This window comes from Seriola lalandi, unplaced genomic scaffold, assembly GCF_002814215.2.
Source record: "Seriola lalandi dorsalis isolate HSWRI2012SDOR001 ecotype SW California unplaced genomic scaffold, Sedor1 jcf7180002054748, whole genome shotgun sequence".
Lineage (NCBI taxonomy): Eukaryota > Metazoa > Chordata > Actinopteri > Carangiformes > Carangidae > Seriola > Seriola lalandi.
In genome coordinates this window covers 1906178-1932416 of record NW_019525301.1, presented here as the reverse complement: position 1 = coordinate 1932416, position 26239 = coordinate 1906178, and the positions used below count along the sequence as shown (strand labels likewise).

General features: G+C 42.1%; 1 protein-coding gene across 1 annotated transcript in view; it reads right to left on the bottom strand.

Annotated features, from left to right (window-relative positions):
* Positions 1–2: 2 nt before the first annotated feature.
* sox13 (SRY-box transcription factor 13) overlaps positions 3–26239 on the bottom strand; it is a gene marked incomplete at its 3' end in the record, with an annotated part of 27582 nt that continues 1345 nt past the window's right edge. Inside the window, exons 2-14 of the mRNA XM_087178913.1 lie at positions 19949–20165; positions 19680–19782; positions 16948–17034; positions 15824–15996; positions 14038–14106; positions 13756–13870; positions 10055–10131; positions 9216–9381; positions 7830–7960; positions 4765–4870; positions 4147–4317; positions 1852–2068; positions 3–276 (exon numbers count right to left, since the gene is read on the bottom strand). Coding sequence (XP_087035039.1) covers positions 3–276; positions 1852–2068; positions 4147–4317; positions 4765–4870; positions 7830–7960; positions 9216–9381; positions 10055–10131; positions 13756–13870; positions 14038–14106; positions 15824–15996; positions 16948–17034; positions 19680–19782; positions 19949–20164 — 1905 coding nt within the window. The remainder of the gene's footprint in view (positions 277–1851; positions 2069–4146; positions 4318–4764; positions 4871–7829; positions 7961–9215; positions 9382–10054; positions 10132–13755; positions 13871–14037; positions 14107–15823; positions 15997–16947; positions 17035–19679; positions 19783–19948; positions 20166–26239) is intronic.

Sequence of the window (26239 nt, the reverse complement as noted above, 5' to 3'; positions counted from 1 at the left end):
AGGAGCACCAGTTCTCCCTCACTCCTTTCTCCCCCATCGCTTTCCTCCCCCTCGCTGTAGGGAGGTCGCTCCCTCTCTCGTTCCCTCTCTCTCTCTCTGGACAGGGAAGTGGGCGTGGAATGGCCCTCCGCTCGACGCGGGGCGGGCGGGACCTGCGGTAGGTAATGCTCCAGCAACGCGGGGTGAAAGGGCATGGTTGCCACGGAGACTGAGCCAGTGCTGCCTGGGTACTGGCCATCGCTGTGGGAGTAGTGGATCTGCTGAGGCTCCGTTTGACTGAAAAGACACAAACATATGACGATAACATGAGTCAACCTGAGTGTTCAGAGATATTTATCTGTCATATGATGGAGGTGGTGAAGTCTGGGTAATGTACACACCACACCCAGTCTTTCTGTTAGTTTAATGTATCAATGAATTTGAACTAAAATTATAGTTCTTGTTTTTGTGCAAGGAAATATACACTATAATGATCAGAGTTTCAAGGTGATGGTTCCCCACGGCAGTAAGTGAGTGACATGGTGCAAGGAGTTATTCCAGGTGCCTCTGGTTCTGGAAGTCCATTCATTTTTTCCACAGACAGTGTTAGGTGAAGCACCTGTACGGCTTGGATGGACATGAAACTCTCCTGGTAAAATTATCGGTACAAAAGATTAACAACATATATCTAGTTCTTTTATTAAAAGTCAGTGGTACAAGCCTGTACACAAAAAGTTTAGTGTGTAGTTTACTGTGTGAGGGTTGGGGTTAGGGTTAGGGTAATCAGCAACTATGGCGACTGACTGGCTTCTCCACAGGAACTGAGGCTTGAATGTTAGGGTTATATTGTAAATTATATTAAGAGACATCCACCAAAACAACCTCTCAGAAACAAAATCATTACATCTGATGATCATAACATGAACCCGTTATGATCGATACTACCTGGGAGAGTCCTGAGTGTTAAATAACATCGAGGAGATTGTGCTGCTAAGTTTGCAAAGCTAGTTAACCTAGCTTGCTGACGTTAACACCGACTACCACTACATGTGACTTTCTGGTCACTCAGTACTGCCTTCGTCCCACATTATGTCAAAGCAGGGCTCTTGCTAATGGTAGCTCTGTTCCATGGGTCAAGCTGTGCTGATGGCAAGTGGCGAGACAGAGCAATTGGTAGTCAACGTCAAACATTTCCCCGTGTTGAACTCTTAAGTGCCCGCTCGAGACAATATTGCACCAAAATGATTTACAGTGGGTTCTTTCTCATTGACTTGAATTCATTTTAATTTCAGTTCAACTTTAAATGTTTCAGTGTGACTATAAGAAAAATATTAGTTCAAAAGTAACACATCAGCTTGAACCCACAAGACACCAGAAACAACAAATGCAAATGTAGTTGTCTGCAGTATCTCTGTAACTCCCAAATAAGGATCAGAACTGAAATCCAAAACTGAATTTGTGAAATTCTGATTTTAAGGTTTTGTCTCTAACGAGAATCTAAAAGAGAGGACGGTGTGACGTCTGTGACGCAAAAAACAAACAACCACGAACAGAAAAACACTGAAAACCAACCACTCTTAACAGTTCCAACCTCCAGCTTAACTAGCTGGAGGAGTTGGAGGGAACAATGGCGAGGGATGCTATTCATCGCCAAGGACAGACTGAAAACAGCCCAGCTTCGGTATCAATACTCCACTTTTATTTGTGTCTTCAGAACAAAAAAAACTGCTCTGGGAGCTGCAGACATTGTCTACAGTGTGTGAAGGAGCAGAGCAAACTCTTGTTAATTGAGTGAATAGTCACTGTTGTATGCCAGGGACAAATTCTCTCACATTATATCACGCCGGCCTCCGTGCGCGCACTGGCTTCTACCTGTGTGTGTAGGTCGCTCTCTGTTCCTGCCGACGGCTCTTCATCATGGCCTTGTACTCTCCCACCCTCAGCCTCCGTCCCTCCACAATGCAGGTCCTTTTGGGTCGGGGTTTGTACTTGTAGTCGGGGTAGCGCTCCAGGTGCTGCCGGCTCAGCCTCGCCTGCTCTTCATAGTAAGGCTGCTTCTCCTGGTTGGACATGGCCTTCCACCTGGAACCTGAAGAGACAAAGACACATGAGCACAGAGGGCGGTGAGTGAAAACACACTTCTCTAGCTGGTTTCAGTCAGGTTTGGCTAAGGGAGCGTGGTGGAAATGTTTATTTAGCTTTGCATTTATGTGTTTGTTTTGGCTGGGATTCGTGTGTTAGCTCTGAACAAGTCATTCTCAGATTTTGACAGTTCTTAGTCTGATTTTAGTCACCTTATAATTAGTTTAAATTCAAACGTACCACTCGAAAGCTAAAGCTTATCTTTCAAATACATTGTTTTACTTTTCAGTTAAAATAAGGTAATTTCACGTGGTTAGGACACGTGCAATATACTGGCAAAGTCCAGCCGGGGGGGGGGGCATCAGTTTCATGTTTTGCTCCTCTGTCTCACTCTGTTTCCTGTCTGTGTCCAGGAAAGGCAAAATGCCAAAAGGATAACTTTAAAAAATGAAATAGTCCTTTTGTCAAACCTTCTTTTACTTCAGTTTGTAATAACTTTGACATCACAATTGAAACTTACTTGACTCACCGTCTCAAAAATATCACTCAATACATCTGCGAGAGCATGCTAAGTGACTTTTGCTGAACAGCAGTCACAGCGGTTGTGAGAAGACTTCAAAATGAAGTGACTGCACACCGCAAGCACTAAACAACAAATATGTCTCCTGAGAGCTTTCTCAATACAGAGTAGAACAGGAAGGAACAATGTGTTCAATTTCCAGCTGGTGCATTATTATTTGCAAGTTGTTGACTTTTTAGTTTATATTGGGCAATCCAATTTTTTTTTTGTTGCAGTTACTGATAAATAAAAACATCAACCTTATTTTTTTACTTTCTGTGAACCAGCAACAAATAAAAGTTTTCCAGTCTGAGGCCTAAGTTTATCTACTGAAATGAATCTTATGTTTAAAACGTTTCGGAGCCATTGGGATGACCGCACACCTGCCAGCTTGACCTACGAGCAGACCATCACATCTCTGCAAATGTTGGTGCAAATTTTCCAAATTGACCACACTTCAAACCTGAACTGTAGGATTCCTGTGTAAACAGGACGACAGGGGTCACCTAACGGAGCACGCTTGATAAAATGGAGAAAGAGGAAGAACATTTACATCATTCTTGGCTAAATGCGGACTTGGGTTTGGGTTCTTGGGCCACGAGTGATGTGATGTTTCACAAATACACACATGAACACAGACTGAGAGAGAGAGAGCCTCGTCATAGCTGCGAGGTGAGGTACGAAGCTGTTAAGGTAAAAACTTTGACAAGCTGAAACGTAGCAAGAGCCGTGTTTCACTATGATTTCAGCTTTTAATTTGTAAGAGGGAGATTATTTCTTCTTTGTGAAGTTACCTTTTAAAATAGATTATACAACATCTTTTAATGATCACCACATTTTCGTTAACATTACATCATCATGGTCAACTCACTGATTAAAGGGGAGCATCATGATTTGTACTGACAACATTGAGACTGGCTTTAACCACATAGAGTGGAGTCCAAACAGAATCAACTGGACTGTGTTCATCGTGGCAGATGAGAATGCGTGTTTTCATCGTTGCCAAGTCAAAGATGATTTCATTAGTGAAGCTCCGCCTCTCTGGGTAAAGGTGTGGTTAAAACATCTTCAAACAGGCAGGTGTGATATTAGGTTGTGCACTAACTGATGTGAAAACAATCAGCCCACCACTGTAGAGAACACTGGAAGAAACAGTGATGTGAACATTGACAGATAAGTAGCTAATATTAAAAACTGTGTGTTTAAAACACAAATATTACTGATATGCAAATAGGCATGCATGTGTGTATTCACTTCTGCATGTCTGTGTGTGTGTGTGTGTGTGTGTGTGAAGGGTGGTTGCACATAAACACACACACACACACACACACACACACTCTCCACAACAGAAAGGAATGTAAATGTTTGGTCCAAGTAAAGGGATTCAGGCCTGTGTGTGTGTGTGTGTGTGTGTGTGTGTGTCCGGTTGGAGAGGCAGGTGGATATTTGTGCCCTCACGTGTTCCAGGCAGCGTCTCAGAATAGAGACACAGAGCGAAACCCACCCCTACCCAGCGCTGGGCTCACCCAGGATCTTGCTGATGGAGGAGTTGTGCATGTCAGGGAAGGCCTGCAGGATCCTCCTGCGCTCGTCCTTGGCCCACACCATGAAGGCATTCATGGGTCTCTTGATGTGGCCTGAGGAGGGAGGGGGCCGGGCCTCAGCGTAGCTGCCTGGGACCGAAACGGGCAGGGCACCTACAGGAAAAAAAAAAAAAAGGGCTACACTCAGGGGACCACACCAACCAGGAGCTGGCATATGTTACTCATTCCTCCTTAAATAAATCTCTGTCCCAAGGAGTGGTACACCACTTGTTCTAAACTTTTTCTGTTACACCCTTAAAACTGGTGAATATCTTTAAGCTCACCTGCTTATTAAGCATTACTCATTAAAAGGTTCTCTTCTCCCACAAACATCCTATTGTTCACTTGTGATTCACTTTCCCCACCTACATTCTCCATCCTGATGTTTGCACCAGTTTCTCATTAAACTCTACTCTACTTTCTCATTGATGCTTTTTGATACAGTTGAATCTGGAGGTGGTGGTGGAAGTTATTTTTGGATACCTATATGTCAATGTGATATTCTGGGAGGCAATAATAAAACAGTATAGTATACTGCCTTTGAAACAAACAGGCTCCTACCCTCAGAGTCGCTGCTGAGGTGGTCCTCAGTGGACGGCAGGCCGTGTCTGTCTTCACCCCGCTCGGAGTGAGAGATTCTCTCACTGTGTGAAGAATCTTTATAATCCTGCGCACATAAAAAAGACAAAGACAGGTGAAGTCAGACATGCTGTGAGGGCAAACAAATATTCACACTCGAGCACAAAGCGATGATTTGAATTTCGACTGCAGTAAAAAGATGACCTGATGTCCACGGGGTGTGTTCAAGACACGCATGTGTTTCGCGTAGAGCTATTTAAGGTAAAGAAACGACACGCTCGCCATATCAGCTGCTGTTTAAACGCAGGGCTGTAAATGCAAAGAAAGGGGATTACAACACTACAGAGGAGGAAGAATGGTGTTTATTGTTTGAGGGAGGAAAGGTGAAGGAGAAAAGGCAGAGATGGGAATGTAACAACTTCTGCATTTGCACAACTATCACACCATCGGTGTATTATCCATCATTCATTCGCGTGCTGTAAAACATTATTTATCCCTGTGCGGTGGAGTGGAATACCAAAATAGGTCAGTAAACAATATCGGGGTTAAAGCAGCAGCACAGGCGAGATGGAGCAGGATAATGGAGTAGAGGAGGAGAGCTGCAGAGTACAGTATTATTGTGGACAAAGAGAGAGGGCAGGTGGCTCAGTCAATGCCACACTGAGGCCTTTGTGGTATTGTGAGGCTGCAACAGCTGTTGCTCCAGGATGAGGCTGGGACCAAAGCTGCAGCCACCTCAAAGAAGGAAAACCAAGACTAGAATAGAAGACAGTTTTTAAAGGAACCAAAGCAAACTATAACAAGCAGGATTTGTATAATTCGCTTCCAGATGAAATATGTATTTAAAATAAAATATGTAAAAGAGTCTGTAATAGCACTCAGAAATAAATACATCTACATAGAAAACTAAGATTTATGAGGCCCACTAAAGTCTGTGTGTGCAGTTAAAACAATATTTTGTACTTTTCAGAGTGGCACATAAAAGTAGAATGACAGCATCTGATAACATCTTTGTCAGGGAGTACTGACTAGGCAGCTCCTTTTCAATTACTAATAATGGAAACAACAGAGACATAACTTCTTTGTCTGTTTACTTCTCAGTACTTTCCAGAGGGCAACACCTAAAATAATGAGCTGAAACAATATGCTTGTGTGTGTGTATATACTACAGCCAGGACAATCCTCCGTCAGTTAAATCCTCAGGAGGAGTACACGACTCCCTGTAACCCTAAACCTGACTCTGACCCCTCATTAGACCCTCGCATGTTAGCCAGAGAGAGAGAGAGAGAGAGAGAGAGAGACTGAGAATGCTGCCTCATATTAAGCATGGTGAACATAGTGGATCATTGAGCAACTAAAGAGCCAGATATTTCCCTCGGGAGTTGGTAGAGACCAAAAACAGAGCTAAAAGAGAGAAAATACTGGAGTTACATTCATCAGGTGGACACAAACACAACTCCAAGTAATTGATAATGTTGCTATGTAACTGCTGGATATGTAAATAAGCACCTGTCTGCTACTATCTTACCATATTAGCGTCTTTCGGAAGCTGCATTTGAAGACCAGGCTCTCCTATTTAGGAGGCTTCTTCAAATGCAGCTGAAAAATGCGGCCTTCTTTTCCTGGGCCCAACCTATCCCAAGATTCATTGCTTCGCCAGTAATGTTTGTGAAAAAAAGGTTACGTTTTGTCAAGGTTGCTAGGCGACAGGAGCCACGCTTTACAATGCAACGGTAAAGGCAGGCACAGCTAGTGACGCAAAGTGAAAATCCTCCACCAGACCATCTCATTTTGGTTCGGCCTTCGTTACAAAGGGCTACACTGTCGTAGACCGTGTCCTCCGAAGGATTCGGCCCCTGAATTGGGACACAGCTATTGATCAGTGTTGTGCTCACAGCTTTTGCTTCTTCCCCCCAATGGCCAAAAAATCAGTTGCTGCAGGTTGAAGTAAACAGACACATAGCCTGCACGTGTTTGTCTGAAGATCTGAATGACTGTGCAAGTAGTAAACTGTAGGTGCGGACAGTACACAGGAGGCCTAGCATGAGCAACACGTTAGCAGAGTAGCAGCAACTGCTCCAGTGCCCCGTGTGTGTTTAGTATAAACTGTAAATAAAGATGGACGAAGCCTCCGTGACGTCACCCACAGGTTTCTGAAGAGCGGTTTTGAAGCTCAGAGTGAGCTGCTCCGCCATTGCCATCTTAGTGCCTGCCTGGTTTGTGGCAAACATACACTCACCCACCCGTCACTCAAAACATCACGCCCTAAAGTTATGCAGAACTTGAAGCCTTAATAAAATGTAAATAGGTGTGTTATATAAAAATATAAAAATTCACACCCCGTACAGTTCAGCCATGAGGTGGAAATTAAGTATAGAAACCAAAACTGTTCAATGAACCAGGCTATAAACATGTTTATTTCTGCTGTAAAGTTGGACATTTTCGCATGGGAGTCTATGGGGATTGACTCACAGTTGGAGCCAGACACTAGTGGTCATTAGAGGAACTGCAGTTTTTGCCACTTCATGTTTGCCAGTATTTAGTGTGAGTAAAACGCAATATAAACTGACTCGTGAGACGGATGACTGAAAAACGCAGAAATACTTTCTGTGTATTCAATTTCACACAAATGTGATATTTGTGTGAATCTGGACGTCTGTATCAGCTTATTCTAAGAGGAGTAATGAGACGACCTTTAAAAACTAAGAAAAAAAAAAAAATTAGAGGAATTATGGGTAAAACCATCAAGAAAAAAGAGATGTGAAAAAAAGATGTGAAGAAGCCTCAGGTAAAAGTGTGAAATGTGTATTTACTTCCTCTCTGTGCATGTTTTATCCTGCGCTACTCAACTCAGATTTTTTGCCATGTTGGAAGTGTTACGGAAAGGTGTGAATTAGTAAAATTGCCGTCACAGCTTTAATGTAAAAGTAATTCAGGTGCTTTTTCAGACATTCGCCAACATTTACTTAATAATGTGCATGTGAGAAAAGGTTCACAAACCTTGTGACTGTGTGCATTCATTTTGTGTATATTGAGGATCAACTCACCATCTTTCCCCCGCCATCTCTCTCTCTCTCCCTGTCTCGCTCCCTCTCTCGCCCGCCGCTGCTGTGGCCCCTCAGGAGCTGCTGCGCATCATGGATGGCCTGGGTGACCACATCACCGTCTCCGAGGAAACCTGTTGACGAGAACACAGGGTGAGAAGGAGGAAAAAGAACAAAAAAATGAGGAACAAGATTATGATAAATGAAAATGGTGTTAGACAAAGAAAAGTGAAGAGGCAGCTGTGATGAAATGTGCTTTTCAAAAATACAAAGTAAAGATTAGGCAACTGTTCATTAAACCACTGTACATTAAAGTTTTTCATGTGCGCACAAACAGCTTCAGTTTGCTTCTTAAGCATTTTCAGTGTGATGACCCACAGTTGCTGCTTTGACGTTAACTACATGTTTGCTGTCAAGCGACCATTACTGTGGTATGTGTGCTTGGCACAGAGTCAGTCAAACACTGGGGGTGGTGCTGTGGGTTATTTCTTGGAATTTGAGTTTCTGTAAACTGCCCTCTCTAATTTATCTATTAACTAACACCTGCTATTTGTGCTAGTGCTAACTTCCCCTTTATTAACAGCTTTACATAGACTATGACTTAGAAATGTGAAATGCATTGTTTTGTGACATTTTGAAAGAAAGAGGTAGGAGATAAAAGCTGTGGTATGAATCAGTGATGAAAAAAATAGAACAACATGACTTTTATCTTTACTTTAAAGCTGGTATGTGTAGAATCTGAAACTGCTCGACTTTGGCTTGATTTGACTTTGTGCCTCCCAGTGCTATTGGCACAATTTGAAAGATTATGAGTAATTTGAAGGACTACACACAGTGACTTTAAGGATGTTTTTGTAAACACAGTTATGTTTTTCAGTGTTACTCCTCAAAACATGCCGTGTGTCCTTGAGGCCGAATCAACTCGCTGAATGCATTCCCTTCCTCATAAAACATTTGCAAAGCCGTTTTTTGGAAGAATTTGAAATTGTTTATATTGTTTGCACCCATGCTTGCTAGGTAACAGTCTTCTTCTTCCCTGCTCTTGTTGGCTCATGGCTCCATTACTTGACACACCAATTGACAATCAATGGAATAGTGTGAAAACATCACCTGTGTGCACGCACAAAGATTCAAACAAAATGGGGAGCCACTCTAAAAAAAAAAACATTGCTCCATAGCACTACTAGTGGTCACAAACTCCACAGTGTATCTTTAAGAAATTGCTGTGTATGCATGAGGCAGGCCTCATGCATGTACACAACACTGGCCCAGGGGAAGGCAGTTCAAACCCTGTAACTTTGATTTGAGCATCTCAGAGAAGCTATGAGAGCACAACAGTTTTTTTTTTCCTCCTTTGTGATCATGATTTCCCACTTCAGTGGAACTCACTGAGGGCAGATCGCGGCGGACTGTGGGACACTTCTCTCTGAAGATCTCTGGGTCTGTAGGCCCCCTGCAGCCCCAGCGATCCCAGCTCCAGGCTCTGTGGACTGGGTGTTTTCCCCAGCTCCAGCCCCTTCGGCTTGGAGGTCAGGTTCAAGGGTTGACTGGCTTCCTAAACACACAGCGAGAGCAAGATGAGAGGGGTGGGGCCACTTACACACATTCAGGCGTAACTGCAAAGGGCGAGGTTGTGCATGTATTCCGGCTATGCACGGCAGATTTGGCATGTCGGAGCGCATCTGTCACACCTTTGTAGCGTTTCTGGTCTTTTGTCTTTATGTTCACCTCATCCTCTCTCCCCTTTTGTTTATTTAAGCTTTGCTGTTCTATCTCTGCTTGAGAACAAGCCGTGCAAATACAGTTCATGCTGCACACACACACACACACACACACACACACACACACACACATCTGTACCACACACATTAAACCTTTGAACAGAGGGTGTGGTGTATTCCGAATGCTTTTCAGCCTCCAAAATACCAAGAAAGTGCATTATCTGTTTAATCTGGAGAGCCTCACTTTCTTTATCATCACTTCAACCACAAACACACACACACACACACACGCACACACACACACACACACACTATACAATAAGCAAACACACTGTCATATTTCACTCTTCCCACACAATGTTTGCATTTTGGAGATATAAACTCTGCAATGTAGTTGTACGCATTACTAATGTTTGTGTTTCCAGAAGTTGGGAAATTAGTTTGTCACTGTGAGATATACATTTACATGGCTGACATCAAAATCCATATGCTGCAGTGATACTGTACCTGTCGGAAGGAACCACTGCTCCTCTTGACGGGGGTGGGATGAGGGTTTGGTAGCAGCTGCATGGGATAGTCCACAGCTGTGGAAGATGTAAAGTTTTCTGAATCAAAACTACTTGCAAACACAGCTTCAGATGTCTGAGCACGCTTGCTCGGCTTGATGCACAAATGTTAAATACAGAGAGTGGCTGTACCAAGTCCCTGCTACATAAACACTATGGATACCCAAAATACATAGATGAATAAATAATAGATAAATAAGCAATAAATAAAAACAGTATGAAATAAATAATCACATAAACCATATAACAGGTCAGAACAGAAACATATAAAGCAAATGATGTTGTTGCACTGATGCAAGCGAAACCATACGTGTTTTAAACCTTATTTTTGTCACCAAACTTTTAGATTTTTTATTTTTTATTTTACAGTTGACTGGTGATTCTATATTTGCAGTTTTTACATCAAGGTGACAATTGAAAGTGCAGTTATAGCTCTCTCATTCATTTAGATAGGGGCCTGGTCTTGTTAGCCGGAGATAACTGCCCTGGGGCGTTGCCAAGATGGCTGCCGAGTGGTGAGACGAGGGGTGGGCGAGCCAAACACATCATATGAAAACCTTGTCGGGTAGAATCACAATCCACAATCACAATCTGCATCCTGTTTTCACTCTGATCTTATTGTGAAAGTCATGACCAGAAGTTGTGATTTCTGCCACTTTGATGCTTCTTTCGGATGTTTGTCTGCTCACTACTACTCTTCGTCCCAAAGAACTAACTTTTTGCTTAGTTCATGTGGAGTATTATGGGCAGCGCTGTTATTTATTTATTTATTAGGTGCTATATGTAAGTGTTTCATTGAAAGTTCAATTGCTGCTGAGCAGATAGCTCCTGCCCGTCCCACCTCCTCTTCCCCTGCCAGCAGACTGTAACTCCACCATCTTGGACTGCAGCTGGTGACTTTGGTTCTTGTGCTGCTCAGGTGGAGAACTGGTTCATGAGCAGCTACACAAAACTGCCTGAGGCCTCAGAGCAGAACAAGGCCTGCCGTCGCCAGCTGCAGTTAGTGGGCTAGCTGTTCTACAATGGGCTGGTTCGAAACGATTGAACTTTTAATATTGAATATAGAGACTTTTAATGATGCGCTATGTGCAATTCATCCGAAAAGTAGATCATATGATAAAGTAAGATCGTCCCCACCCCTAGGTGAGAATTCAGGATTAGGTTATGTTTGGATATGTTCAGATAAATTTTAACAAATTGCATGTTTTTCACATTTGATAACTTAAACGTAACAGTTCTATAAAAACATTCTGAAACAGAGAATTTCATTAGCGACAGGATTAACATGATTCTCAGCATGGGTAAAAATGAGATGCATTGTTTGGATTTACAGGGAAACTCCCTGAAGTACAACGTCCAATTGATAGTGAAGTTGATATTCAAATGAGCAAACAAATAGAACACACTACGAACATGAAATTAAACAGCACAGGGCTTCACTCTGTCCATAACATCGAAGAAAAGACAACTTCAGGTTTTTGGCTACAGCTCACCTCTTCCACACAACCCAACAGCCCTCCTACCGTTTTTTTCTTTTAAATTCATCTGTGAAAACATTTTGAGGCACTCACACACAGATGCACATGTTTCTTGAAATAAAGAAAGCAAATGAATGGCTATCCTCAAATTCCACCTACAATGTCTTAAAGACTGACCTTGTGTCAGACAGGTTTGAAAAGATATAGAAGGCAAGGTGAGCCGCGAGCACAGCTTTTAAGACTTGTGAAAGCAAGACTGCACAATGCTGTGGCTTTTTAAGATGTGCCCTCTATAGCCTGCTAACTGTACAAGCACAAGTGTATGAAAGGTGCTATCAACCATATTGTTCAATTGAAGTCTACGTTTGTGTCTCACCGACTCCTTTCCATTTTCTATAAAACAGGCCTTCGGTTGAAGAGCACAAATATACTTATGTTTCTCTTCAGAAACACTCGTGAGAAGACGCTGGAGCGCGGACAGCAGCCCATGGAACTAGAGCTGCGCTGATGGCGACGACTTTTCAGCACAAAGTTTCTGGCCTTCAGAGAACACAGTTATTGTCAGATAAATTGAGTATTCATTCTTCCTATATAACAGGGTTTGTAAGAAAAGGCTATGAAAGAACTGACAAACCCCAGTGTTCTCAGCACTGGAGAGAAACCTTGGAGGATTATTAAAAGATCACAATGGAAACTAGAGACAGACTCAACCGAATACAGAACATGACTGATCGGACACATCTTGGGTTGATTTTAGGTGCAAACAGAAACGGATTTTGCTACCATAATCCACAGATTACGCAATCTCATGCTTACTAATATAAGATAAAAGACAAAAGAAGTTCAACCTGACTTCACACAATGGGTTTGTTAATCTAATATGTGCAAGTATACCTTGCTGGTAGATTGTTTTGTAATATAAGTAATTCTACTGTTTACCTCACATATGTTACGATGAAAGATAAAGTCATGGTTGCGGTGATAACTTTCCAGAGATGTAAAATCCTGTCTGATGATATAATATTAAACCACTGTGCAGTGTTTTGTGCCAGATAAGCCTTAAAAATCATAGATCTGTTACTCAAACGCACCCTCGAGGATCACAGTTAATCATCTCAGCGATACCTGGAACAACACAACCTTATTAACATAGTGTAGCTCCTGGCTGTAAGGGCTAGTGGGGGACGGTGGGGGGAGATTCACCTAAGAATTGCAATTTTTCTCTTCTATGATTTTGAAAGTTCATTTTAGACATAATGACCCAGTTGCAAGGGCACAGTGCAGCACCTGGCTCTTCGTATTTTGACAAAACCTCTGGTAGCGCAGCGGAGCATCGAACTCCAGCACCAACAAAGGAGCCAGCCTCAAACTGCTGCAGATGAAATCATCACATCTGTGTGATGAGTCTGTAACACGAGACAGAAATGCTTCCATCATGTTTTTCACATTGTTTTTGTTCACTTGGTCACTTTTTAAAAGGTCCATATTTTCCTCTTCTTCTGTGTTTTATTTTAAGTGTTAATCCATAAGAAGATATATTTGTGGTTTTAAGAACTAAAAACCATCTCAATATAGTTTTTACATCTCTGTGTGCTGTGTGCATTTCTCTGTGGACTGAGGCTTTGATACTTTCACAATATTAATATAGAACCTAGACCTGATCTATAATCAAACAACACATGGACATCTACCTTTATACTATATGTGACCTTTAAATTACCTCATATTGTTGCATCCCGCTCCTCTTATACCTCAATGCGTCCAAATTTATTTAACTGATTTTCTGGAATATTCAGTTAAAACTCATTTAGCTTAAACACCAACTGTGTTTCACAGTGCAAGTGGTGGACTAAAGATGTGAGCACAGGCAGAATGCAGTAGTAGTCCATTTTCTATTAAATCATTAATCTGTATTCACTCTGTATGCTGTACTCAGTGAGAGAGCCACTGACAGACACTGTATCAAAAAATAACTGCTTTTTATTTTAGACCACAATGCAACAGAAGAGACATTTGAAACATGTGTGGATTGTAGATATATAAAGTATTATTTTGCATGTTATATATATATATATATATATTTTAACTTAATTTTGCCATTCCAACCTTGGATTCACAGTATAATGTAAGTCACTGTAAAACCTCTGCTAACTCAATGACTGACCTGGCTTGCAGGGGATTGGTTGCAGTGGCAGGGTCATCTGGGGGTCAGAGCTGACCGAGAGGGGCTGGGTGTTGGGGTGGAAAGCCGGGATCATCACGTAGGGCATGTTCACCTGCTGGGACAAGGCAGGACAAATACACCTTACATAAAAGTTCTAGCCTCATTTGTGTGAAGCACAGGAGTCAGACCTGCAGAGGAAACGTCTGGTTTCGACGTGGTAACAGCGTTGGTGCTGCTGGCTGTGATGCATGACGACATGTGAAGGTCTTGAGAGGAGCTGACCTGGATCTGCTGCTGAAGCAGGTTGATCTTGTGCTGCTGCTGGATCAGCTGCTGCTGCTGCTTGGCGATCTGAGACACAAGACACGTTCACCTTCACACAAACGTCATGTATTTAAGTGGCGCACACACACACACACACACACACAAGTGCACACAGTGTGGGTCGGACCATGATCAGGTCTTCATTCAGGAACTCAGTTTGAACCTCCACTGAATGCATTTCACTGAAGCTTGTACGACTATGAAACATATCACCTGCTCAGATTTCATACTCACACAGAAGTTACTAATGAATAAACAGAGCATTCATACTGAAGGATTGACATTTGAAAGGTATAACTACATATTTATATATATCTAAATGATATACTTGTATACATACAGTATATTTCATTAGTTAAAGAAATATATGTTTCTATAAAATTGACAGTTTATCAAATTAGCCTTAAGTCATACAAGTTCACATTATGTGTATAGTTGTTGCACTGTTGAACTTTTTGAGACTAAAATTTGATATGTGAAATTTCTAAGACTGAAGCATGTGTCTCAGTGAACCTCGTTTTAGCCTTTTCAACCACAGGAATTTCTCCAGGAACCTTTTTAGAACCTCATTCTAGTTTTGGGTCTTTGACCGTAGCGACTAACAAAAGGGTCCAGCTTCTCAGATTCCTGTGGCTTTTATGAGGGCGACTATTTTGATGACCCAGGAAGAGTTTTTGGGTAAAAGACGAACGCCGCAGATTCGACATGCCAAAGTCTTTTTACAAGTCTCGATTATTATTGTATATGTGATAAAGTCTTTTGTGGCAACACAAAAGGCAAAGTCTGACAAGCTGCCTCAAGTGATGTCACTTGAGTCAACGTCGGTTGAGATTGGGGGCGAAGGGTTAGAAATGAAAAAGAAAACCTCTGTAGCCCATTTTCTCAGATGTGTCTGAGGCTCCAGGCTGCATTAGCTGCTACAACAATAACACACCTGAATCTCCAACTGCACTGATCGTGGTTGAGTTGCATTGTGGGTAATGCAGGTGCCAGATTTTGACAGGGAAGAAGGATGCATGGAATAAAAGTGGATCAATCCTTTTTTTCTAAACTGCGAGAGTCGTGAGTCCGACAGTGTCGCTCAGCAAGTTGACTGGTCAAACATAAGCCTCCAAACTGCTACAACATGTGTACTTCCGCCTGCAAGTCAGTGCTGGTGTTCACTAGTGTTCTCATGAGAACGAGGCAGCAGAGTTACTCCTGATGACACTGACTTTTAAATGAAAGTTATGTCATAAAATGTCAAATTATGTTGAGTTTTTACCTTAAAAAAAAAAAAAAAAAGGGGAAGTGAAAGGGAGAAAGTGGATGAGTGAGTGAGAACCAAAGACGAACCAGAAGAACCAAAACTTGACTTTGTTCATATGAAGGTACAGACTGAGCTGAAAATAAACCAGAAGAAAAGGCATTCACTGCCTGTTTTGTCAGTCTAACATTTTAAGTCTCCCACTCCACCGTGGCACTTTCTCTCTAACATTCACTCAAACATAACAGAGTCGTACGGAAGTGAACTACAAATAAAAACTGTGCCGTTGCCTCCTTGCGTGCAACCACGACATCTGTCTAATTTGCTGAGTATTTTGGGCGAGTGAACGGACGCGACTTTAAGTTCCTGATTTAACTCCTTGGCTTCCTCACTCTCTGGGTCTGTTTAGTCAGGAGAAAAAAATTTGTTCTGAAGTTACAGTTGACGTGTGTATGTTTTGATGACAATGACGACAGATGCGTGGATTCTGAGCGGCACCTGTTCCTGCTGTTGTCGAGCCAGCTCCATCTGCTGCTGCTGTTTCTCCAGCAGCAGGGCGGCCATGTTCCTCTGCTCAGAGTGGGCTCCCAGTAGCTGCTCCCTCAGACCGCTCAGCTGGTTGATCATCATCAACAGCTGGAGCTCCTTCTCCGCCAGGGACTCGGGGGTACCTGAAGGAGGTCAGAGGTCAGGTGAGGCGAGGAAAGTTTATTTATATGGCACCATTCTGACACAAGGCAATTCAAAGTGCTTTACAGATGCATGGGAATACATAAGTAGAAAGATTAAGATGCATTTAAATAGCATTTAACCACAATAAAAAATTATTTGAATGAATAAAAATATTTAAATAAGTCATATCAAGATTGCTTAAAATCAGGGAAGAAACTTAGGACACTGTGAAGTGCTGCAGTGAAAGGTGTCAGGCTACAGTAAAAATGCCTAAACACATGAAGTATCTTTCATGTCAGAGAAGCAGTGTTACTTCAGTTATGACTTTTCTAATATTAACATATTTTGGTTCCACTTTCCAAAAAGTATCTTAGTATCTACAGTTTAGATGAGAAACAGTGGATAAGGTTCTTATCAGATGATTTGGTGTCTTGATGTACTATCATCACTTGCCAAAACTACAGAAGTGAAAAAACATGAGAAAACAGTGAAATACTAGAGAGTTGAGAGCTGCTCAGATAACAGCGACACCACATATAAGACCTGTGTGGGACAATGGTGATCGAGGCTGGGTTCCTCTGAACGTCAGTTAGTGAATGTCTGTTGCCTGGTGATAATATATATTATTTCACTGAGCAAGTTTCCCCACCTTCTCCTGTTTCTCCAGATGTGCCGTTTTGTTTGTCACCATGTTTTTTGTCACAGATTTTAGCTGAAACCAACAATTTCCACAGCAACCAGCAGTTGACCAAATTACTGCACACAGCCAGGCTTTGCTTTGAAATGTGCAACAACTTATGCAACATTTTTTTTTTTTTAAATTGATAAAGCAAAAGATGTTCATGGAAAATGAGAAAAATAAAGCAGACATTTATACAATCTAATAAAAATGTGTTAGAAATAATTCTATAGAGATGGTATAAAGGTGTTGGTCGTGTCTGAAAGCTGACCTTTCAGTTGTCCTGCCCTCACTGTGCTTTTATCCAGAAGTTTCTCCTTCCAGTCAGCATTCAGCAGCTTCTCAATGGTAGGCATTACTGTTAACAGGACACAACAGGTACTCAGCAGAACCGCACAGAGCTGCACTTGATGGCGTGAAAAATATATTCTGTCAAATAAAATCCATCTGACACCAAACTACTTTCTCAGCCTTCTCCTCTGCCTCCTTAATGGCACTGATTGAAGAAGGCATTTGAGGTGCCGAAGGGCAGAGGTTGTTTGTGCATCTGGGAGAAGTTTTGAGTGTTTGAGTGGATCAATATTTGGACAGAGAACAATCCAAGGTCAGCCAGTCGGGAGAATTTGAGAAAAATTTGAGGCGAGGAGTGTAGGCTGGTGAAAGACTTGAGGGCAGGGAGAGTCTCAGGAGCGGCTCGGAGTGCAGCCTTTTACTCAACATATGAGGGACTGAACAAAATCAGACAAAAAAAAAAAAAGCACCCCGATCCCCCCGAGCCCATTCAGCAACCAAACAACACTTTCACTTCGCTAGACAAATCGTCACTTCTGCGCATCGATTTTCAGCAGACTGCATTGTTTAATGTTGAATAGCAGCAGAATGTAGTGCACTTAAACACATAAGATATGGAGTCGTCAAAGCCCGGTCGGTGAGAAAATTGTATGGACGTGTCTGAGAGTAAGAGACTGCCATAGAGGCAAATAAAGCTGAGGTGCAGCAGGGAGACAGACTGAGGAGCTGCACTGATACAAATGTTTCAAATGGCGAGTACTTGTTGAGGGAAATTAAATGTAAATACAAATACAAGTCACTTTACAGCCGCTGCTGCTGAGTCTCGTCTAACACATTAACAACTGCATAAACTTCAGTTTTAATTAATCTGATTAAATGTTTGCGAACAAAAATCAACACATCACATATCACATAAACACTGACACTGACACTATGTGCAAATTGGAAAAAAGTGCCCCCTAATGGTAGAGCCCTCACTGATATGACCCAGAGACACTGAAGAGAAAGGGCTGTAACAAAAACATAGACTGCGCCAAATTTCACCGAGGTTGTCTTAAGCTAAAATGTATGCCATCAGAATACTTTGACTGAAGTTATAATCACATACAGACAAACAGGACGTCATTTTCATTGGCTATGATGTTTACAACCTGTCTGATCATGTGACCGTTTCTTGTCTGGTCAGACTTTGTCCTAGCGATGCTGCAGTGTTCTCAGACATCAGCAATCCCTGACAATGCTGTAAGCAATAGAAATGCTGTACAAAATTGTAACATGACAGAGAGTTTACAGCCACGCTAAGGGCTGCCTGAGGTCAAACTTATGCTACATGCTAACAACAGCATGCTAACTGATGTTTAGCAGGAAACGTTTGCCAGTTTGTCTTGGCGCCATGCATCAGATGTGCTTGTTGGATGGAAACCACCTTGTCCCAATACCCTCCCAGATCTAGTTCTCTTTTCTCATTCTTGACACAACTATGTCTATTACTTTTGCAACACTACAGATGCCTCTAGGAGAGACTGTCTGAAAATGTCTGCCATTATCCCCATAGTTTAACAGATAAAGCGTCTTGATCGTCCCTATGATGACCAGCTATTCACCCCAACTTCAGCTGCTGCAATTCAGAGCACAGACAACTCACTTCTGAGGGATTCTCTCATATATTGACAGAAGCTCCCTGACCCTGAAAATCATCCACAATATCCCAGAAATGGGGAACATGAATCTGTACAAAATGTCATGGGAATCCATCCAATACTTCTAAAGGTCATATTTTACACTTTTCCAGTGTTGATCCATAAGAAGATATGTTGTGATATGATATTTGTGGTTTTAATGCAGTTTTACATCTCCTCTCTCAGGCTTCTCTCTGGAGCTCTAGTAACAACAGGTCGCTGAGCCAATCAGAAGAGAGGAGGCTCTGAGCCTCGCTTCTGATTGGCTGACTGTTTTCTGATTGATCAAAACAATATATAGCAGATTTCAGGTAAACACTCAGAGAAACCAAATCCTAGTGGGTCGAGGTGGGCGGGGCTTGGGGCAAGGCTGAGAGCAGTGACTGCTTTGTTATGACATCACAAAGTTACAGAAGTCCTGACGGCTGGTTTTAAGGCCCAGTTTCTGAATACAGGCTGTGTGCATTTCTCTGTGGACTGAGGCTTTGATACTTTCATTGTATTAATATAGAACCTAGACCTGCTTTATAATCAAACAACACATGGACATCTGGACCGAATGACTGCTACTGGCATGGCTAAAATAAGACCCATAATGATCCTTTAATATATATTTAAAAAAAAATCATCATCATGATTAGCAATTGTAAATTATATGGTTAGAGCAAATACTTTTTTACACTTACTGAGCTCACTGTTTAACAGCAAAAGCTGGTAAGTAGATGTTGCATTAAGATTATTTTGTCAAAATATTCAAAACAGGATATCAACAGTGTGGTAGGTTGAGCCAAACAAAACAGAATGAACACTCAGTCTGCACAGTCATGGTTCCTCTTCTAAATATCAGGAGTTCAACTTCAAAAACAGGAGATATTTTTCCAGTTTTACACGGCACCAAAGTGCACATCATTATACACGCAGCTTCTTTCTCAAGTCTTTCTCGAGTACAATTACTTTGCAGCTCTGTCAACACTACTCCTGACACTGCAGAGCACAAAGTGGATAAGAGATCACGTTAAGAGTTTAGACACACCTTCCTTGAAGCTGGATTGTCCTTCTGGTCGATCATGTGTCCTGACCTCCTTCAGTCCCATGGGGCTTTGCCTGTGAGGCAGCTCCTTACCTGGAGAGCCCTCCTGTCAGGACAAGAAAAAAAGAGAACATCAACTGACAAAGCTTCAGACCAGGATAAGGAAAAGCACACTTTCTACTTTGACATTTTAATCTGTGACACTTCCCACATTTCTTAAATGCCTGTCAACAACCTTTCTCGCTCTTTCACACCTTTTGTGATATCCTTACCGAAGGGGAGCGGGACAGCGGCGGGGTCAACTGGCGGGCCTCCAGTGGCTGATTCCCAGACCAATCACGCAAGGGAGATGTCTTAGGAAGTTCGGCATTGGTAATGACTCCACCTCCTTCGCTGGACTCCTCCTGTTCTACTTTGACACCAACGCCTGCCATGCTGACATCCCCACCGGAGAGGAGGTGCAGCGCTGGAGGGCTGGGCTCAACCATTCTGTTGAAGGATAAATACAACACACAATACTAGGTGTCATTTGGGTGTGGTGAGGTTTGGGCACTTGCCATGCCAACATTTGATTTGGTAGTTGGTGTCATTACAGAAAAGAGAAGAGATCAAGATAACACCGGTACATTTTTAAGAATAAACATTAGATGAGGGAACCTTATGGAGGAACTTTTGTCTAATCATGTATCACACTGACAAAATGTCAATATCTGTCCATATCACCTCAGCCCGTGTTGTGTGAAATGAGGACAGCTTCTGGAAAACAGCTGGTTGAGTAGGTAGTAGCAGCCATGCTAACCGGTCTGTGAGGCTGCCCTTTGCCACAGTGCTTTGAGCTAAATGCCAAGCTAAATGGTAATGTATAATGTTTACAATTGTCAGCATCTTAGTTGAGCGTGTCGCAGCAGGTGTACAGTTGAGGCTAATGGGAATGTAATTCATCTCGTAGGTATTTGGGCGTAAACCAGATAATCATTTCAGAGACGTTTCAGGCCAAACCAGAAATGTCAACCACATGGAGACGTACATGATCACTTAAATAATTAGGATACATCCAACAAAATTCAGATTTTTTTTCTTCCTGGTAGATGCAGACTGCTGGCTTATTGCTGGAACAACGATGCCCCCCCCCCCCCCAGTCCATGATCGTATCTTTTATAAGGAACAGCGAGACGGAATACAGGCGCAACAATCCTGTTCTGAACAAACTGTATAAAAAGGGGCTAAGGTTTACTTCATCTGAGTGACAGAGTTACAACAAAAGAGAAAATTTTTAACACAAAGGGAGATCTTAGAAGTAAATCCTCCACAGTTTCCATCAGTACAACAACGCAGCAACTAGAGCTTACAGAGTTGCAATTTCACACTGAATTATCTCTTTCACTCTACTTGATTCCAAATAGTTCTACTTTGCTGCTTTTTTGATCGTGGTTAAGGAATGGTCAATAAAGCTCAAAACACTTCCTGCAGAGTTCTCACATTAACACCCTACCTGGACAGGGAGGGATTATGGCCTTTGATGCAAAAGAACGCTTTGAGTGTGAAACATCTGATCAGGAAATGGACGGAAGCTAAACAGCAACTGAAAGAAGTGCAAAGTAGATTGTGATCAGAAGTTGTGGTAGTGGTGGAATTAGTTACAAACTAACAGCAAATTAAAATGGGATCAGAAAACAGGGAGCTTGATGTTAAATAATATAAGTAAAAACAGTAGAAATGAAAAATAAAGGCTGTATTTACTGTAGTTAAAAATGGAACTTTCCTGTAACTCAGTTTCTGATCACATGTTGGCTCTGTGGCGTCAGACATGTGTCCTTCAGATTAAGACCCAGTGTTTTAAGTCACTGCTGAAGTCATGGTAAAGGGTTAGGTGCTGGTTGTGTTACCACCACCTGAAGTCACAGAAGCTTGCTATCTGAGTGTGTGTATGTGTGAGTGTGTGTGACAATAAATAATAGGGGGGTTATAGAGGAGAGGGAGGCAGACAACGACTCAGTGAGGGAGAAAGAGAGAGAGAAAGGAGGAGAGGACAGGTTGAGTGAGAGAGGTTTGAACCACAGTGAACTTGAACAAATCAACTCGGGCGTGTGTGTGTGTGTGTGTGTGTGTGTGTGTGTGTGTTATTTCCCAGCTCTGCAGCAGGAGGAAAGAAAAACACAGCAGACAGCAGAACAAAACAAACAGAACACACAAGGGCAAAAAGTGCACATATATATAAAGAGGCAGAAAAAAAGCCATTGTTGGAGCCGGGGAACAAAGGAAGCCGGGACAATGGGGGAGAGGCTGACAAAAGCCGCCGGCCGCAGGAAACAGGCCGGATAACAATGCCAGCGGAATGTGCCGACCAACTCGGGAACACGGCAAAAAATGCGGAGCGCCACCGTTCTGCGGAAAGCATAATAATGATTAGATCCCCCCCCCCCTTCTCCACTTCACCCAGCTCTCCCAGCCTGCATACTGTGTTTGTGAACAAAGCCACCTGTCTGCCAGGGTCTAAGGCACCAAACCTCGGTGATGTATATGCATGTGAATGTGTGTTTTAAGCTGCACAATACAGCTATGACTCAAAAGCAAAACCAGTAAAGGTCACTGCTGGAAATCTCCAGCACCGGAAGCGATGAATCAAAACTTAAGTAGTGCAACACAAAAGTGTGTTCAAAACAACAGTGACAAAGAGCTCTGGCAGAGAAATTTGCACTGAACCCGCGGCGAGTCACACAAATTAATAAACTATTATTAACTGTAATTTTTTGTGAGAGCTCAACACAATCAATCCGTTGTTCTTCTGCGATTATAAAAACCTTCTTAGGATTAAAGGTGCACTGTTCGCGTAAATGAACAGATGTTTCTCACCAGAGTTCACCGTTATCCTTGAGGCCTGACAAACATGTCTGATGCAGAACTGATTGTTTGCATTGTTAGAAACCTGCTCAGTTTACAACCATGTCTGCTAGCTATCTGCTAGCTCTTCCTCTTGCTTTTACTGTAGCTTTAGCTGGCACGATGCTACAACTCTTGGCAAACTGCCACCGCCAACTATCAGTGAGTGAAACAGCATGACCACATCAGCAGGAATGTGAATCACATCACCCCCCACATGTGGGTACATACAGTATCTGCTAAGAGCACACAAGTTACAAACAAAACAGTGACCTGCTCATCTGTAGCTCCATAGCACAACTAGTGGTCAAACTACCTCACACACTCCTACTACAACTAGAACAACTACACAGCTACATCTGACACTTAAAAAAACATTACTTTTACTATCATTTGTTTGTATTTTTCCAGAAGAATACAGGTCTGTTGGAAAGGCCATATACTGCTGCGGATTTCTATATATAAAATGATTAACACAACAACTATAGAGCCCCATATGGAAGTATTGCAATTCAAATTTATGTGCAGAATTCTGGCTAGAAAACAAGTACTACATATACATATATATATATATATACTGTACATATACATACAGACATACAGATTGTACTTAAACCCTCTATCATCCTCTACGAAAATAAATATTTATTTTTAACACAGACATGGAGAATGAAAAAAACTGACTGACATAAACCTGTTGTAACTGATTAGAGGGCTAATGATCAACTGATGGAATCAAGTGAAATATTTGACAAACTTGAATGAACCTTGGTGTTGACTTGCTTCTGCTACCAAACTCCATGTTTACTAGTGCTGTTACAACTGCTAATGCAGTTACTGCAGCTGCTACTGCTGCTACACCTACCACTAGTCCTGCAACTGCAGCTTCAACAAACTTGTGTTACAAGTACGACTTTTACTACCTGGTTTGGGCAATATGACGACATCTGCCAAAAGATGATGACAGTGCGGTTCCTCAGTCATGAGAGTCTCATGTTTATCCCATCGTACTTTATCTAAATAGATTTTTCACTATACCATGATATATATAATTATCACAGCATAAATGACATATACCAGTTTCATCCATATCATCTGCTCTTAGTTACGGCTACAAGTGTTTCTGAGTATCTAACATTATGGGCCTTTTATTTTCTACTCATACTACTTTCAATTCAGTTATTTCACCTGCTACAGACAAGCAGAGCCCGCAAATATATCTGAAACCAATACCACTATATTTGTAAAAATATGTTTCCAATATAGATACTGAATAATAGGACCACATGTATGCAAAATTCGGATAAAATATTCAAAAATATTGTTTCATTGTGTCATTCTTGTTATTATCATATTATATATATATATATATTATATTTTTCTTATTATATCGGACAACACATGTAAAATTAAAACCTCCAAAAAAATCTTAGTTTTTAGTTAAATTTAACTTAATTTCCTCATTAATTAAAAGGTATCAGGTATCTGTTATAATATGATCATATCATGTTATTATTTTTCAGTATGATTCCACTAAAATGTTGATATAAAAACATAACATTTGTGACTTTTTGTTTACGAAATTAAATAAAGAAACATTTCTATTTTTTTTTTTTTTTTTACTGACTGAAGAGCAAATCCTGACAGTTCAGAAAGAGCCTCCGTCATGTTGAACCAGGTGCGCACCTTTACCAATAAGGAGAGCCACATTAGTTGAACAGCATCATGGAGTTTGGCATGGTGCTCTCCTCCAACAGCCAACATGAAAGAAAGAACTGCCAGCATTTTGCCAAATGCGTAATAATGTTGTTACTGCATTTCAACACACAGCCACCTGCCTGCCAAGACTCTAAACCTGTGCAAACTATGTGTGAAGGTGTGCTTATTTATGCCTCTGTGTGTGTGTGTGTGTGTGTGTGTGTGTGTGTGTGTGTGTGTGCAAACTCTGAATCATAAAAAATCCATTTCGCACAGCTGCCCTGTGGCACATTAAATACAGCTGCAAGTGGGGGGGAACAACAGCACTCAAACTCATTTGATGCCACCTGTTTGACTACTGTTGACTTTGAATGTGATATCACAGTTATTTGTGAATGCACACGCGTGTGCGTGTGTGTGCGTGCGTGTGTGTGTGTGTGTGTGTGTGTGTGCACATGTTTCTGTGTTTGGGCCCATATCTTGTTTTAAAAGGTGCAACATTGAAATTTGAGAGACAAAATGCATGTTTTTGGTTCCGGTCCCATTATCTAAATGCTGTTTCCAACACACTGTCACTCGTCATCTGTGGTAACCACTGGAATAAAATATCAGCAGCTTTCAACCCACAAGAATCTGTATCAGCCCTCATCTTGTCTGATTGCTATTTTCAGGGTTGCTGTGTGCTTTTGCAGAGCATTTAGAAGGAATGAGAACAGAGGGATAAAGAGGGAAAGGTGGCAAACTATTTAGCCAACACGGCAGCGACCACCGTCAGTACCGGCGAGGGGTTGATTGAGTGATGGCGGGGGGTCGGGGCTGGCGGCGGGCAGCACACTGAGTTTTGTCCCACGCTGAGTTATTCCTGGGTCACCCCTCTTATGTTCCACAGAGGCTGGACTGTAGAGCTGCCACAGGTGGCTTTCACACGCCTCCACACAGATACTGTGTGTGTGTGTGTGTGTGTGTGTGTGTGTGTGTGTGTGTTTGTGTGTGTGTGTCCCAACGCAGAGGTATGCACAGAATCTCAGTAACCCAGAGAGCTGTTGACAGCGAGGAATGCATCAAGGTGTGTGTGTGTGTGTGTTTCACAAGCACAAAGGGTTTTTTTAAACAATGCCTTTAGTGTCTTAGCTAGAACAAAGCAAACCAGTCAAGGTTATCGCTTCCCTCCACATCACTCTCATCTAGTTAAACACACACTTAGCCTATCTGCAGCTGACTGCACTCATGTGGAAACTGACCTTGTGTGTATATGTATGTCGTGTGCGTGCGTTGCATGATTAGAATAGCGCTGCCTTCTTATGAGTTTGTCTGATTGAGGCCCGTTTTCCGACCACCTACGGTGTTGTTCAGCTTTTATAGGCGCTCGCCACATGCCGCTAAGAAATCACAATAAAACAGACCTCAGAGCAGCTGTTGAGCTAAACAAACTGGAACAAAGTGACCAAAAACTACTATTAGAGACGTCTGCGACCAACTGTACTCACATTTAAAATATATACTGTATAACTGAACAAATTACCGACTGTCGTGGTGAGCTCAGCGCAAACAGGAAATAAAACCACCCGGGCAGGTGGGGTTATGTTTCGCTTCTGAAACTTATGTATTTGTTTGAGATACTAAGCATTGTTTGTTTTATGAGAAGAACGTGTTTACACTCGCACTTGTTTCTGGGAAACAGTAGTAAAAAGTAAAAATCCGAGCTGACAAGTTTGTTACATGAATCAAGCATCATTTGTTTGATCGCCCTACGTGGATAAATGTCTTTCATTTTCATATCCTACAAAGGAAACGGACACAATATGCACCTTAGTAATTTTATCTGATGATGGTCTGAATATTGAAAGATTATCAATTAAGGGACCAGAAATGATCAACAATCAAGAGTTTTGAGGTCCTGCCCCCCCCCCTCCCCCCTGAGCTGTGAACTGAATGCTCCTGTCGCAGTGGAGAAGGAGGGGGGGGGGGGGGGGCGGGGGGGGGGG